The following is a 16,977-nucleotide window of genomic DNA, read 5'->3' on the forward strand; positions in this document are numbered from 1 at the left end:
GTGTATGATTACCCAGAAATCGCTCGTGTTTTCCGATCTTCCTATTGTGTAAAAGTGAGAAAAAGTTTGAACTGAGTTTAAGAGTCTTGTGTGAGGTTTATAGCTTTGTTTTTCCTCAAAGTTTTCCAATTAATGGCCAATAATATGAGTGCATGATGGAAAAAGTGAAAATATTTACTATTATGTGATGGACTGCAATTGCACTTATTACAACACAACACTACATGGAGAGTCATCGTTATCAAAACAAAACGGGTTACCAAAACACACGTTTTACAAAACATAAATAGGGTGGTTTCCCAAATTTCACTGTAGGTAATCAGGTTAAAAAAAGAAAGAAAAAGAAAATAAGATCCAGCAAATCGTGTAAATATGCAGGAAACAGCAAATGCCAACCGAGTACGGTACGAAGAAAGTGAGCAGCAAAAATTATATACATTAACGGCAATAAAAGAAAACATCACGCGTTTGAAAAAATAATAAACCAGTAGCAATAAATATTTAAAATAAAAAAAAATGCGGGGAAACACAAAGTCAACTCCAGGCAGGCTCCAAATGTATGGCCAGGTAAGTTTGTAACAAAAAAATTGGAGAAATCAGGAACATCCCCTTAAGAAAAATATGGTAGCCTTTTACTACCACAGTGGACGAGCGGACGAGCCAAAAATGGGCTAAGTAATTCGCACTCATACACGAGATCAGCTACGCCAAGAGCTCGGCGGATGGTGGGTCACCGGACCAATAATTTTCCACCGACCTGCCGTCACTGTATATGATTTACGAGGTGGCCTTCAATTAAGCTACACACGAAAACACACCATTTCACCCGATGTCGATCGTAAAATTGGAAAAGAAACAACAAGAAACAGGCTGTGCTCGTGCAAAAAGGAAAAGCCAATCTCTGCCAAAAATCACCAAAGTGCGTCAGGTGCTTGTTTGCGCGAGTTCACCTGCTCGCGGGCGGGTCGAGTTATCTGGTTTTCGCCTCCCCCAAAAGGTGATGCCGGTATTTGTTTTCTAATGAAAAAAGGAAAACCCGCACATTTCCACCCAGATGAACGTGGTGGATAAACTTTCGAACTTGTCACGATCGATTTAGCCCCCGACTCTGCGATTCTCCATCGCTGATCAGATGAGGAAAAGTCTCCCAAAAGTAGTTAGAGGGACGAACGGAAAGTTGATATTCTCTTCCGGTAGTTTACTCTTTTTCCCCACGCATCATCATCTGGGTTTTAGCTTTAAAAACACATTTTGTTCGGATTTCAAATCTCAAATGACAGTGAGAGCATCCCGATCGCGCAGGGAAAAAGGTGAGCGAAATTTCCTCATAAATATACCGATGCGATCAACTCCACCAGCTCGAGCAAAATCAATTTGATTCAAGACACACCTGGCAGCTTAATCGTTCGTAACGGTCTCAAAGCGAAACCCATTAGCATCAGAAATCAATCGATAGCTCACCGCCATTACCAGCAGTTCCGAGACGTCACACACTCGCAGCCTAATGCATCTCGTTTGTGCCAATCGGTGCATAATGCGTTCTCTTTCCGGGTTGGCGGTGGCAGTTCATGCTTCAATTTCGCAAATCATACCTCCCAGAGCAGCAACCTCAACTAGCAACCGATCCCGCCACCGCTACCGCATAATTCGCTCATAGTTTTGCATGCGAACTGTATTTTAGACATTCCGACGCATTCGTTACAACCGCAGACGTTAGGTAGCTTGTGGTACGAGGCGAGATATATGGGAAAATTGATTTGTAACTGATCCGATCATTAGCAGACGCAGCAACACGTTAGCTTTTCTTGTCCGCCCGGTGGTTTTCCGCGTGGGTGTTGCTTTACATTTAATGGTAGGTGTTTAGGAAAGTTCAGAAGCGTATGCGATTATGCTTTTTAGTGTTTTGTATTTTTCAGTCATAAAATCTCAAGACTAAAATTGAAAGTAAAAATATTTTCTCTAGTGATTTTGTTTAAAATTAAGATAGCTCTTTCCATTTTTTAGAGTAAGTGATCCCATAGTGGTGCTAGTATTAATCGAGGTTGTAGCGAAACAAAATTCCAACTGTACGAAGAAATAAATATAATAGCGTTATTTGTCCAACTACGAAATATTCCTTGATCGTCTAGGGAGTATTCAAAAGATACACCTTTCAATTCCGTAACATATAGGCTCCAAAATTCATATTTTCGAACAGGTTGTACTTATATGAACATTTCCTTAAGAATTTGTAAGGAATGTCATAATTTCATTAAAACGTTGACTGCCGATAATTTTTACCACACTTTTATAATGCAACCTTTTTTGATAATATATAAATATATTCAGTATCTTCCAAGTTTTCTGTATTACCACCACTAAAGGTACTCGGAATGACTATACTATAGGAACCATACCACCATTATAAGGACAACCGGCCAGGAGGAAAAAACCGTTTTTTCGTTTTCAAAAATAGAATCATAATTTATAGAGATATGTAAAATAAAAATAAAACGCCATTTCTTGTTTTATTCGAAAGATGATACGTAGAACCATTTGGGTTTTAAATATATCTAACAAATCTAGACAAGCGTGTATATCAAAGCATGATTTACAAAATTTTTGAATCGCTCTTCAATATTTTAAAGTAGCCAACACAAAAACTATTTTAAAGTATTGACAAGACAAAAACGACAAGATTACAACAAATTGTGGTAAAGCTATCATTGTTTTTACTGTGCTATAGCACGATGTTTTAAATTCGAATAAATAAAAGTAACATAATATGTTTGATGAAGTAGTAAAATTAAACCACATCGGAAGTAACCATGTAAAAGCGATGTAACCCCACAAGATACAAACTTAAAAGATAAATTATCTTCTCAGAGGTAAACAACACAGTTAATAAGGAAATAAAAGAAATTAATCTACGCAAGGATGCGGTACTCCGTGTGCAATCTCACGTTCAAGATGTGATCGACCGAAGTTTGCTCATGCTTCGCGAAAGCTTGCTCTCAAAAGCTCCCATCCGGAGATGTCCCGCTTTCAGATAAAGTGGCTTTTCTCACCGTTCTCGCAATTGAGTCTTTCGTTGTCTCTTTCCCTCGTGTTTTGGGGGGATCGGCGCAGCTCCATCATTAGGAGATTTCGCGGGCTCCATTTTGCTCCTCTCCACGGCGTGCCTATTTGCACTTGCACAGCTCACTCTCGCGCGTATGTGTGGCGCTTTCTAAGCCGCGTGGCTCCAGCATACGAGTGACAGAACGTGGGCTCCAGTCGGTCAGTTCGTTTCCATCCGCCGTCGAGTGCGCAACGTCAAACTTCGATCTCCCACGGTGGGCTTTCTTCACCTCTCGGTTGTGTTGTCGGATGTTTGGCATCCCGCGGATCCATCCAACTCTGCAGTGGACGCGCAGATTCCTTTTGTCGCGTTAGGAGTGCTTCGGAAGCCTCGGACCCAGAGCAGCTGTTGTTGATGCTGTGAAGCGGTCGCGCAAAGTCGTTCACCGGAACATATTAAAAAAAAGGTGGCTTCGGTCGTTGTTGGTGGCTCGAGAGCTTGGAACCAACACGAAAACAGCAAGTGTGTTGCATCCGCCGCCATTGCAAAGATCCCACAAGCGAAAAAAAAGGGTTCGAGGTCACTTTTCGACACTTCGATCCGCGCAAGTGAACATAGGAACGCAAAGCGCGCTCGTCAAATTGACGTCACGGAAACAACAAAACAGAAAAGTGTAATTCATTCGCGCACCGGAATCTCGCAAGGAAGCAGTTTCGTCGGAGGAAATAAAGGTTTGTGCAGACAGGCAACAGATCAGGTGAAACAGTGTTTGCGACCCTTTACGTGTGGGTAAAGTTCAGTGTTCCTTTCGGAAGAGAAAAATTGTGCAATAATTGTGCGCATCTTACGTTGTGCTAAAACATCTTTCGAAGCAAACACACACACGAAATCGGTATATTCTAGCACATTTGTTCAGGTGCAGCGCGCTCTTCTGCGAGAGGCGAGATTAAATCCACCCTCCATCGCTATCTGCCTTCTTCGACGTAACCGGACGATAACGGCTCCATCATTATCGCCATGAGACAAATCGGAATTGAGGTGAGTCTTTGGGAAACCTGGCCGACCGTGGGATGGTAGAATAAAAGTCGCCAGTGACGCCAATGTTTGTTATCATTTGATGAGTGGGAAAGTGGTGCAATAAAGTATCAATAGGAGGAATTATGGAACCTTGAACTGATCGTTTGTTCACCGATGAGTTGAAGGGTGTATTTGTTTGTTATCTCCGGATAATCCGTGGATTGTTTTACTTCCGCGTGTAATCTCAAGTCGTTTGTTTTACCATCATGTGAACTGTGTTGGTGCGTCGCTTAGTTTCAGTCATGTGGTCAAACCGTTTCTGAACTCGATCTCGTATGATTAAAAATGGTAGACAATCTAAAATGCTTCGAGCGGGTTTTTAATTTTACTTTCAGATCATCCATTATTTGCTTCTAACACAGGTGAAAATAAACTCCCCTACCTTGACTTGAAATTTCACACCATCAAAAGTGCAGGGAGCCCGTTTTAATTTCCTGTCCCTTTTTCGGGCCGGGAACATGGGCCGCAAAACCCTCGGGACGAACCAACCGGAACGACCCCTTTTTTGGGGGTTCCATTATTATGCTGCCTTTGGACGGTTCGGCCGGAGAGAGAAAAGTGCTGCGAAGACGTCGTTCAAAGTAATTTGATCAACGTTAAGCTTCATTTTCACCTCCCTTCTTCACTTTCCGAGCATGAAGGTTCAAAAACAAAAAAAGGGAACAATTTTATAACGTTCAGCCCTTAGTCGGCCTCTTCCATAACGGCGTGGGGCACCTTTCGAAGCAGCGAAGACCCTTTTCGGAGAGGGAAAGGAAGACGGCACATGTGACCATGTGGCATGACGTACCGGCATCAGAAGCAGGAACTACGGTGGTCGGGAAAAAAAGCTGACCACATCTAACCGCACCATATGGTCCTGATAGGGTTTGTTTTTCTTTCTTAGTCTCTTTTCGGGCTAACAACCACGAGAAATGTGCTGGCAGACGATGCAAATTTTATTAGCCATCTTTTTTCCCAACGCTACATAAAGTTGCGTTTTTTCAAGAAGTTCGCAGTAATAATGGTTTGCTCGTTAGTGAGGTTTCAACGTACTCTTGATGAATCGTTTTAATAGCTTTTGTTTTAAATTTGGATGTACAGTAACTTTATTTTTTACTTCGTTCTCTCATAAAGCTGCAGGTAGTTTTATTACTTTGTTTTCGTATGGAAATAGATCAAAAGGTTTCCTTACCTGTTTTATTTTCCTTACTTTATTTAACAATGTTGTAGTGCCGATATGATTACACCAATGTTGAGTAAAGGCCCTACACACGCCACATTTTATAAGCAAATGCGGAAGCCCCTCTCCTTAGTACATTATTTCGTTTATCAACTAACTGCTTTGTTGCGCATATGCACACGTTTAAAGAAAATGCCGGAAAAACGGATCGCTAGCTTAGGCAAATGGTTGACACTTTGTTGCTTACTTCCTTGTGCTTTCTAGCAAAGCTCCATTTGGCAGAGATCATTTCAGTACTTTGTCTTTCATGTGTCTGGTGTGCGTTTTTTTCTTACACTTGCCTTGCAGTGCAGCGTCTGTTGAAGTAACTGCAGTTAATTTCAATGGTCCATCATTTGGAAGACTTCCCCCCCCCCCCCGCCCCCCGCCGTTCGTTCGTCGAAGTTATCACTCACAATCCTTCGGCTACACTTTTCCGCCTCGAGCACGTACACGTTAATTGTAATAAGATTGCAGCCGGGCTGAGAAGCTGTTACTTCCTTCCCTTCCTGCTTGGATCACTTGGCGGGGATGTTGCTGCTTGGCCAACATTAGCTCACTTTATGATGGCATTTTTTACTTCGGGTTTTGGCGGGTTTTTTTTTTTTTGTACACCAATCGACGAACCCTTTCGCTTTCCGAATCGCCTTCCCACCGCGGATGGGAAGAAGCGGGAACTTTTCTCCGGAAGCGCGCTGCCAAAAGTGGGAAAGTAAGTTCCATTCCATTGCGCAAATAATAAGCACATATGATACGGGGTCCCACGGTACTTCCTCGGTGTGAGACTGACGGCCGGAGAGTCATTAATAACACGTTTGTATTGTGCCGTGATACATATTTTTATGCTAATAATCATAAACGGGCGAAAGGTGCCCAGATGGACGGAATCGGACGGAAGTTCCTTCGAAACCACCCTCAAACGGCTGGAATGATCAGTTAACGGTAGTTTATTGGCCCGAGCAATGAAAATGTTGAATAATTAATTAAATACACACACACAAATACCTCTCTCCTGGCCCACGGGAGCGCAACTGGCCTATCCAATAACGACTTTGTGTGTGGAAAAGTGATTTGAAAAGTGAATTGCAACCAACAGACCGCCCTTTACAGCCATCATCATCTGGGCGCGGAACGTCTGGTAACACAATATCGTGAGAAAACGGTGCACGCGAGGGAGGAAAATAAAGAAAAAAAAACCCCGTCCGCAAGCTAACACCTGATCCGTTGGGATGGGGTGAGGTGAGAAAAGTGGCGAAGGAGCAAACACTAACATCGGCAACAACAAAATCACCCACTCCCTCGCAAACACCCGCACAATCGGATACAAAACAATCTACATTGAAATACATAACGCAAGCAAAATTGCGCGTGCCAAAAAGTGGAGCCAGTGCCGGTGAGAAGTTCGTACTCCGTTTTTCCGCAGACGGCAGCTATTTATCAGCAGGTGAAAATTATGTTATTACCCGAGAGCCAGGCAACACGCTGCTGTTCTTGTTATACGAGCGGAAAAGGGGTTGAAGGGACGGGATGGTGTTGCGTGTTTCCTTTTCATTTGCATCTTACTTCCACTCCGATGGAACCGGAAAGTATCTGCCCTAATGCCTTAAACCATTTTCATACGATATAAAAAACTGTTTTTTGAATATTGTTCTACGTTAGCCGTATACTTTAGGAATAAACCAATAGTTGCTCATGTTCGATATCAATTGTTCAAAGGACAGGTCGTTCTGTCTAAAAACATTAAAAAAATATTCTCATGCTCGAATTGTATGGAACTCAACATTTAGAATTGGCAAATCTTGTAGTTATCAACAACCCTTTAATGAAGGTAGATTGGAACATAGTTTATTAAAAAACCTCTCATGGGTTTAGTCAAAACTGGGGGTGTATTGATAAAATTTTCTGATAATGAACAAACTATCACTAAGTCCCTAAGCTAGAGTTCGAAAAGCTTATCTCGCGAGAATTTTTCGAGAACGCACTGAAAAGGAAATACCACTATTGCTACTCTAGTAGCCAAAGGTTCTGAATACCGTATGTTTCGTATCGATTTAGCTGGAACCATTTCGAACGTCTGTTCTGTATTGTGAGAATTTTAACATATTCGGTTTCTTTCATGACCTTATCCTTGACATCTTCATTGGGAAATTATTTAGTCTGAACTGGAACTGAACTGAACTGAATTAGTCTCTACCTGAGATCCTTTTTTGTTGCTTTAGTGACCGTGTTTCTATGGTGTTTCACGTAAATCTACAACTGTTTGATTTATGTAATTCTACAATGCAATGATCGGGACAATCACTACTTTTGACATGACTGGAGAATAATTTACACTTTAAGGTACTTTTTTTAAAGTACAAAGTAAGTCAACTGCTAATAACGACCCTAATTCCAAAACTATGCGGCATTACCATTTTCCAGCGGCGACATTTACTTTCGTCACTGTGAAACCTTTAACGTGCCGAAACGAACCTAATGCAGTGAAACTGGAGCGAAAAAATGGACGCTTCTGAGACGGGCGGACATACCGACAAACAACGGTGACGGAGGCTGGACGATTTAGGAAAAGTTAGAAGCAAATAACGGGGGTTCGGTTGGTCAACAGCTGAAATCGTTCCAGCACGAGGTGTGAAATGACGATCAAGCGAAACAATGGCACCACTTACCGGTCGAACGAAGCCCGGTGGGCTAAAACATTAGGATATTTGTCTATTTCTTTTCCAACCTTGGGGTTGGGAAAACCCGGCGGGGCTTTATTTGAAGGTGGTCTTGTTTCTGTATTCGTGTTTTCGGTTCGTATGAACAGTTTTGATTTTTTTTCCATGCTAATTATTGTTTTAATGTACTCTCGATGTCAAACAGAATTTCTGTCTTTTCAATATAATAACACGGTTTAATAAGTCCAGGGTCATCAAAACATTCAATAATTACTCAATTCAAAAAGTTCGACCAACGGGTTTGATTTCCTTAGGAAACACGTCACAAGGCAGACACGAAATGAAAAGAAGCTGGTAGGAAAATAAGGGTAGAGAAAAAGCCTGCCCATCAATAGAACATGCAACACGAAGAAGTAAACCAAGAAAAAGAGTGAAAAACACAATAGCAATAGCTGTTTTATCTCAAGCGCTTTGAAGCCCGTGCAATTTTCGCTTTCTCTCGTCGATCGCTTCAAACATATGTTCTTTTGGATGTTGCCAATTTTTTGTTTGTTGAGCTTGTTTAGTTTGTTGATTGTGCACCGATGTTGTGCGTGTGTGTGTGTGTAATAAACGGCGCGGACCGTAGGGTTATGTTTACTGTCCGGTTATGATTTTTACTGTTGTTTTTTTTGTTACTTTTCTTCGTTTTTTTATCGTTTGGTTCCATTGTGAACGTGAGAGGAAAATCACGTTTGCCTGTCCAGCTGCTCTTAACATACTTATATGGAGATTTGTTGGCATGGTTGGATTTCGATTTCGACAGCGTTCAGCGGAGAGAAAAAAACAATCCCGCAAATGTATGATGCAGTTATAAACGTTGTGTGATTTGGACGTTTTCCTCCCATTTTTTACGAACCTTCTTCAACCATTGTTGAAGAGTTTGAAGCTTGACGGAATGCAAATACTCACCACTGGGCAAAACTGCTGAAGCTGGAGGGAAAAATGAAGAAGCGAAAAAAACACCTCTTAAATCACTACGCCAAGCAACTTGTTTGCATGTTCTCCAGCCACTTTCTCCAAGGTGTTTTGCCTCCCATTTAAACACTTGCGTTTGCGAGTCGAGTTGCCAAAGTGGTAGAAAAGTGGTGGTGATGTGCATTGGCACTCTTTGCAGTGACAATATTCTGTGCTCCACCATTCAGTAGATGAAGACCAGCTCAAGCCTGAGCATTTTAAAACGTGCTCTTGTATCCACGTGTCCGATTGTCGAGGACGGACGACTTCTTAGTGCGATTTTATTTTGATGGTTTCATACCATGTCCGACAGTTCTCTTCAAGGATGTTGTTGAACATGACGCACATAAAATTTGCACATGACAATGGATTTTGTTATTCTAAATGTTCGATTGAAGGTAACAAACAAATCTAAAAGTAAGTAATTAAACATATTTGATTGAAGGTCGCAAACAAATCTAAAATCTCACTTAAAACAGGTTAATCAAGTGTAACTGCATTTAAAATGTGGTTTCCTGTTCATCGTATTTCGTCCAGGGGTAAAGAAAATTTAGCAAATTATGCCTAACAGTTAACTGTAATTTATATAATCGAAAAACTTATTTTAGACGCAGAAAAATCATCAAAAAATCCATTGCTATATCATAAATATTTAACAGATCGAATAACTTCATTGGCGCTTTTCTAAAACCTGTTTTTGTTTTGCCTATTGCCCTAAAAGTAAAAAACAAAATCATTGTCATATAATGTAAAATAATGGTACATCAATTAGTACATTTTATTAACGACCACTTTCAAATGGTTCATACGTTGCGTGTTTGAAATCCACGACTGGGACATGTCCCCTCGCGAGGAAATAGCAAAACGGTACACGTCAACAATGGGAGCACACGCAAATGCAAGAGATAAATCTGCCTGCATCATCGCAAAAGCAGCCTGCTCCATTCGGCCCTTCTTTGTTGCCTTCGGTCGAAGAAAACCGGTTCGTTTCACCTTCGCTGCCGAAGGAAAGCGCTGGTCCGGTCCCGGCATCATGTTTGCGTTTAGTGGCGAGCGTGCGACGGAAAGTAAAAGTCGTCCATCCGCTTCCTTCTCTCGCAGCGGGAGGAAGGGTGAAGAACGGGGACGCCGGGGAAAAATGGTTGCCGGTCGAATGTAGATCGCATGATCGCCGAAGGAGACATAATTCATGTGAGTGCATGCCAGCGAAGAAAGACATCGAAAAACGGAGCCCAATGTGTAAAAACAAAACGAACACATATTTTGGATGGAGAAAAAATAGTAAAGCCTTATGCGGTCGGTCTCATTGATGCTGCTTTTTTCTCTTACCATTCGATCTTTATTGACAACATCAGCTTGAAGGGGGAAAAATTATTCAACACTGTTTCCGAATTCCCGGAAAGAAATGTAAGGGCTGGAAATAAGAAAGAAATAAACAACAGAAAAAAGAGCCGGATAGAAAGTGAAAAAGGTCACATTCGTGGATTCGTGGGGTTTCGAAAAATGATCGAAAAACTGATTCTCCCACAGCCTTTCCTGTACGTGCTTTTGCACCGGTTTTTTGCTATGCGCCCAAAAACTGTTTGCAAAACAACAACGAACACACGGCGTGATGGAAAATCCGAGCCAAACACTTTCCAATTTATGATGCCGCATCATCGATCGACCTCGACGCACGACGGTGTCACGATCGACGTAACGCTTAGGAGACGTTTCAGACGAAATTGCTTCAATTTGTGGCAGCCGAAGTTCGCTAATGATGATGATGAACCGTAGCTAACCTGCCGAAGAAAGGGTTGAAAAAAGTCCAAAGGGCAACGGGAAAGGTTGCGGGTTCATTTGTATTTTTGCCACCATTAATTTTCGTTCCGATTTTCGAAAACCTTCACCCGGGCAACATTTCCAAAGTAGATGGGTTGGATTTCAAAAGGTGAATCCACTTGTAAAGCGCATTATTTGACATGGTTTAGTTTTATCTCTTAGATTTTCATTTACAAGCCACCCGAAATTATAGTTATGAAGGATATCTATTTAATAGAATTATCTTACAAGTTAATCTTATACCACGCTTCCTTTTTTCAATCATGTCATGTTCAGTAATTTAATTTTCGATACAAGGTCTCCCAACCAACCGTTAAACATTTCGAGTTCCTTCGGAGCGACTTTCCGCTCACATTCCGTTTCCTGTAGGCGCAAATTCCTCCCGGTCCGTTATCAATTATCGTTCCAATGCCAGCCGCCACTTTTCGCCGGTGGTTTGATGGTGATAAAACTGTCCGCAAATCGATGCAACAAGCCGATAAAGTGCCCTGAACCAGCGCCCATTTTGATTGAGTGGCGGTTGGTGTTGTTGTTCTTGTGCTGCTTCGCTTCGGTTTCGACAAAATGTTATGAACCACAGGAACTTAAAAGCTGTCCACCAAAAGAGCGTGTTTGACGTCAACAAGATGGAACAGTTCGGTGCTATCGCTGTGTGGAAAGCGATCGATTATTGCGTGCGGGGGTGGTTGGGGTTGGAAAGAATGACAAATTTGCTTGGCCCCAAGTGGTCACATTAGAGGGAATTTTTTTAGGAGAACAAGATTAGGTGATCAAGGTACATGTTAACGGGGACTGAGGCACGTGACAGTTGAGGTTATGCTTTTAAAATTTTACATGACAGTTTCAATGATATTCGGCATAACATTTTAAAGCTCGTCAACGTTGAACTAGTTTTACTAATTTTAAACTATAGTCGTAATGTGTGTACACTTTTAAAAACATCATTTTCCCGACCTGTTACAGAAGCAAATTCTACTCTCTTTCGCTCTAATTGGAACACCTTTTCCACCAGCTAGAAATGGGAAAAGTTTGTGCACGTTTTGCCCGTGTTGTTTGCCACGTCCGTTATCTTATCTCAAAACCTCGTACCAGCGCCGTACAGCGTACCCTGTGAAGCATGTGTGTTCTTCCACACATTATCGCAAAACAGCATTTTTGTTTCATGACCACTTCGCAATGGTTGGGCTAGCGCTGGGTTACTACTTGCGACTGATGTCATCTGCGAAAGGTGGTGTGCCATCCCGCTTTGGTGCGTTCGTTCTCTATTTAGAGCCCTCTAATGATAAGGTTGACCAAAGTTGGATAGGCAATTTGATTCAAATATAAAACATTGAAAAGGCCAAGCCCAGGGTTTGGCAATGAAAATTTGCAGCTCGTGTTTCGCGAATGCGGTGTGTGCATGTGTGTGTTTTGGTTTATTTTTATCATCCCGTTCAATTAGTGCCTGCAGTGTCAGCTGAGTCACCGTAACGAGAGTGAGTCAAGTTATGTGGCCATCTTCAAAGAAATTCCCCAGCAGAAAGAGTTCACCTTCGATAAGATGGAGAAGAAAACATAAGAGACTACATTTTATGTCAACTGATTTAAGCTTATCTTTCCATTTGGCAGAGTTGGCAATCATTAGAACGGTTAGTCATTCAACAATTCCTCTAACAACTTGGAAATTTTACTTCACCATTTGGTTTGACAAAAAGTGTTACATTTGATATTTGTTTTGTATATTTTAGAGCAAAAGAATGGGAAGAATTTCAATACAAATATGTTTTTTATTTAAAGCGTAGCGCACGAAGAGTTGTTAAGGGTTCATATTGACAACGCATTTAAACTTTTCGTATGGTATCATTGTGACACTGTTATGTTGATTTCCGGAAAAGGAACATCTATTCATTCACTGTATGAAAGTGTTTAATGAAAACTGTTTAAACATTATATTACATGATTGACATTTAACTTGATTAAAATAAGAGTTAGCTAAAAGTTGAAAACAAACAATAAAAGTTAACTGCTGAGAAACAAACAACGAATTGATCATTATGAACGATGGAAAAATCCTTTTAACTTTGTGTCAAACGCTTAAACTTTTTCATTTGTTGTCATGGTAATATGAGTTTTAAGTGCTAGTTGGAGCGCACATAGTGTTGAAGAAAAGTTTTTTAAGTTTAAAAGCTATTTAATAAGAAAATCCCCTGAAATTATATGTTCTATAGCTTCTATAGCTTTTATAGATTGCAACCATTTAGAAAACTTCTCGAACACATACTATTTTTCTTGTTTAACACCCATGTGAGACTCTGGAATAGATAAGGCATCTCTTGAAGTGCTTAAGTTTGTTGGAGAACCTAAAAAAGTATTTCAAGTGGTCAGTCGACTACTCGCTCGATATGAGACAGATTGGTTGGTTTTACTTTTTCCTCCTGATGGTAAGAACTGACGACAAATGAAATGGCGAAAATATGTCCGAGTTAGAGTGCCACGTTACGTTTTTTAAATATATTTCCCATTGCACTTGATGGTCGGTTTTAGGAACGGAAAGATGCTTTTGATGATGTGAAGAGTGTATCGCTACGTCAAGTGTTCGGTTTATTTTTTCCTGTGCAACAGGCAAACAATTGTGGCCCGGTGACGATTGGTGATATTTTCTTTGAAGTGCAGTTTGTTTTGATAACACAACGTGCGCTATAAAACATGGTATTACGTGCTATATAAATGGTACAGTTTCATCTCGAAAGCTTCGGTGCAATTTCGAATGTGCTGTCCTCAAAGAAAATATATCAAAGCTAAAACCATTCCGCCTCCAGTTTTTTTGATGTGTACCATGATTTTACACTTTTAACCCATCGAGGGTAATTTTTGTCTTGCAACAAAAGTGTGTCTTATGTGGACTCGCATTTTCATAACGGCCTCAAAGTTTAATCGATGCCTTTTTCACGCACATTCCAGACACCACACGATAACGACCGATTCCCGTTTTAATCCGCCTCCACGTTTCGAATTTTCTCAGAACGTCCGATCTTCCCACAATCCCCAGTTGGGAACTCAAACGCAATTGCGTAACGGGCTCCCGTCGGGGATTTTACCGCCATTTTAGTTTCTTCCTTCCCTTCCCACAGAGTGCAGAGATAAACGGCGGAATAATTGGGATACAAGATTGCCCGATTTTATCGGGCCTTATCATGTCGGTTAGTTTTGTGAGAGTGTGAGAAGAACACGCACCCTCGATGCGGTGACCTTGTTCTCGCGGATCACTCGCATGAGAAAAACCTTTTTACCTAAACCGTGTCATAGCGACTTGCTTTTTCAATTTTCAAGGCCTTTATTTTTGAGTGGGAAGAATGTTTAGTAATGAAAAGTTTTATGACACAAGCTGTTCGGCGCCGTTGCTAACGTCACGATCTGGTAAAGAATATCGCCCAATCACGAACGTTTTCTTCTACGTAGACGAACTAAGATCACGACAAACGTTTCCCAGAACGCACTCATTAGCGAAGGAACAAACTACGGATGAATTAAGAGCTTCCGAATGTTTCGGAACACACGTTTCGTGATTTAGAGAATTCGACGTTTGACGATTAACACTTCTTCTGTGCTTCCCCATAAACTCCTCCAAGACACACAGTGATGGCGAAGAAAATGGCGGTCGCCGGTAGCATGGAAATTGATTCGAACGCGGCAAAGAAAGCATGCACAACCGAATGGGACTAATTTCTCGAAACAAATCGGCCAAATTGATGCCGTTGAACCCGCTGGAGAAGGGCCAGTCCGGGCGTGGAAAATCTCATCATGCGCTTTTCTGCAGACGATATCGTACATTCCGCCATGTGTGCGATGCGTTTCGAGATTGATTATGTTGTATTTCGTGCGCGGATGCCAGCGCACATACCGAAGGGAAAGTGATAGTGAGTTTTGGGGAAGGGTTTTTGGTTTTTGTTTTGATTCGTTTCATATGGCACGCATCGTTTTGTTTTTTTTTCTTTCTTTCTCTCTCGGATTTAACTCTACCCATGCAGAGGCGCTTCGAAATTCGTTCCATAATCGGTTATCGGCCGGATCCGTTTACATATAGCTCCCCCGAAGCAATGCGTTTAGAAACGGCAAGCAGCGGAAAGGAAGAAAGCCAAAGAAATCGGACGTGAATGATCTCAAGAGCAACGTTTTTTTCTTTCTTTCTTTCTTCAGCCCCTTGGCGTTTTATCACAGTCCTCTCGGCGCGCTATCGAAAATCATAAAACCGATTGCACAATATGAATTTTTATGAAATTTATTATAACTGCTTTCCCCGTCCTCTCCTTGATGGCGGTTTTGGAGGGCTTAGAAATCCAAAACAAGTGGGGGGAGGAAAAATCCTATCCTCTCCGTCTTTCAACCTTCCTTCTTGGGGTTTTGGGTGCATCGTAAAGTGGTTTGAATTCTATTAATTGCACCCGGGGCGTTACGTCGTCACCATCGTCTTCGTCGTCATGGTAGGGGTTTAAATTTCCGTAACGTCACGTAACTGATTGGTAATCGGACGAAAAGTGAATTTTATCTTCCACCACATAGTGTTTTGTGTGTGTGTGTGTTTTTTTTATTGTTCGATTCTTCGTTGCCTAATGGTTGATTTCAACACTTAAGGGATTTTAGTGGAAAATTGCACTAATTTTCTCATTTATTTACTTTTTAACCACTTTAACGTTTCTTCCTGCTGCAAATTTGACAAATTATCATGTTTATGTTTTGATTTATATTGATCAAATAAACTGTTTTAAACATGTATTACTCGTTTTAAACAGTTTCATCAGTTTTGTTTTGTAATTTAACAGCTCTGAAAAAAAGACTCACGAATTTTGGTTTTTCTTATTTTTTAGTTGTTTTATCTTTTTTTATTTTTTATCTTCTTTTTTAAAAACAAAAGCTATCAAAAATAATATTTTCCTTCATTTTGAATTGTAAATAGAGGAAAAGTTCAAAAACTCTATGCAGAAGGCAATTTATTTCATTATCATCAACAATTATTTGTAAATAAATCATGCTCATCACACATTTTGCGATGTAAAACTTCAACAACCGTTCGACCTCGACCCTGAAACCATCCGCGATGCATCGTCATCTTCGTGATTCGTCGACTCGATTTTGTCAAACTGCTCATGCACCGCATCTCATTTCGTTCCCTTTCGTACCAACATACCGCTTTCGCGGTTTGTTTTTCATAAAATAAAAGTGCAAAACACAAACCTCGTGCTTTTTCGCGTTCGTTCGTTGTGGTTTTTGCAACCAAATGTAACCAAAGCGGTTCGGTCAAGTGATGCAAGCGCAGCGAAAACCGGACGACAGGGAAATTGCAAAGGTGAAACCAACAAACAATAAGAAGGAGAAAAACAGCATTCCTTTGAGCGATAAACCACGTTTTGTCGCGGTTTTGCAGCGCCGACGTTGCGCTGGACGTGACACGAGGTCGTGGTTGCAACTGGGTTGGACAAATTTATTTATGAAATCAAACATCAAAAATGAGACCGTTTTCGTTTCCTGCATTGATTGGGATTTGCTTGCATGGAGTTCACAAGCTATTATCTTTAACACAAGAGAAATAAGTCTTGCATTGAATTTTTCATTTTATTTCCCTATTGAACAACAAGCAATTGGCATCTTTCACAGAAGTTAAACACAACACAAATTTAAACAGGTCAAATTTTAAACAAGGTTTTGTTCGCGAAATTTCGCATGAAATATAACGAAGCAAGTTTGAAGGATGTCGATGTTTGCTTGTTAGATCTGCAAACATCCTCCAACCATCGATTAATGCACCATGAGTGCAAACTTAATCTCTTTCCAACGCAAACCGTTCGAGAGGAAATTGCATCATCGGGAACAGTATTGGTCCAACTTTTGCCGGACCTCGGGTGCCCTATATTGGTGCCACGTTTTCGGTCACTTTGGCTAATATCCATTGCATAAGTGACACCCGAGCAAACTGTGCGCCACTTCCAAACGGCGATTTGATGTCGAGGTGTCTAGGGAGTAGCGCGAAACGAGAGCAATTGCTTTAATTCCTTCCCCAAGTGTTTACTTGCGCCATTGAAACGTTTGAGTCGGGGTTGGGTAAAGTCACAAAAATAAACACAATTACCGCCCCGCGCAAAGATTTAACCGGAGCGGCGCAAACAATAGGCATTTAATTGGTACAGAAGTCGGGCACTTCGGGACCGCAA

General features: G+C 41.2%; 1 protein-coding gene across 1 annotated transcript in view; it reads left to right on the top strand.

Annotated features, from left to right (window-relative positions):
• The first annotated feature begins 3,504 nt into the window (after positions 1-3,504).
• Positions 3,505-16,977, top strand: part of LOC131286327 (uncharacterized) — a 29,686-nt gene continuing 16,213 nt past the window's right edge. The window contains exon 1 of the mRNA XM_058315265.1: positions 3,505-4,078. Within this exon, the coding sequence (XP_058171248.1) occupies positions 4,058-4,078 (21 nt within the window). The 5' untranslated portion in view covers positions 3,505-4,057. The remainder of the gene's footprint in view (positions 4,079-16,977) is intronic.

The sequence above is a fragment of the Anopheles ziemanni genome, chromosome 3 (genome assembly GCF_943734765.1).
Source record: "Anopheles ziemanni chromosome 3, idAnoZiCoDA_A2_x.2, whole genome shotgun sequence".
In the NCBI taxonomy this organism is placed as follows: Eukaryota; Metazoa; Arthropoda; class Insecta; order Diptera; family Culicidae; genus Anopheles; species Anopheles ziemanni.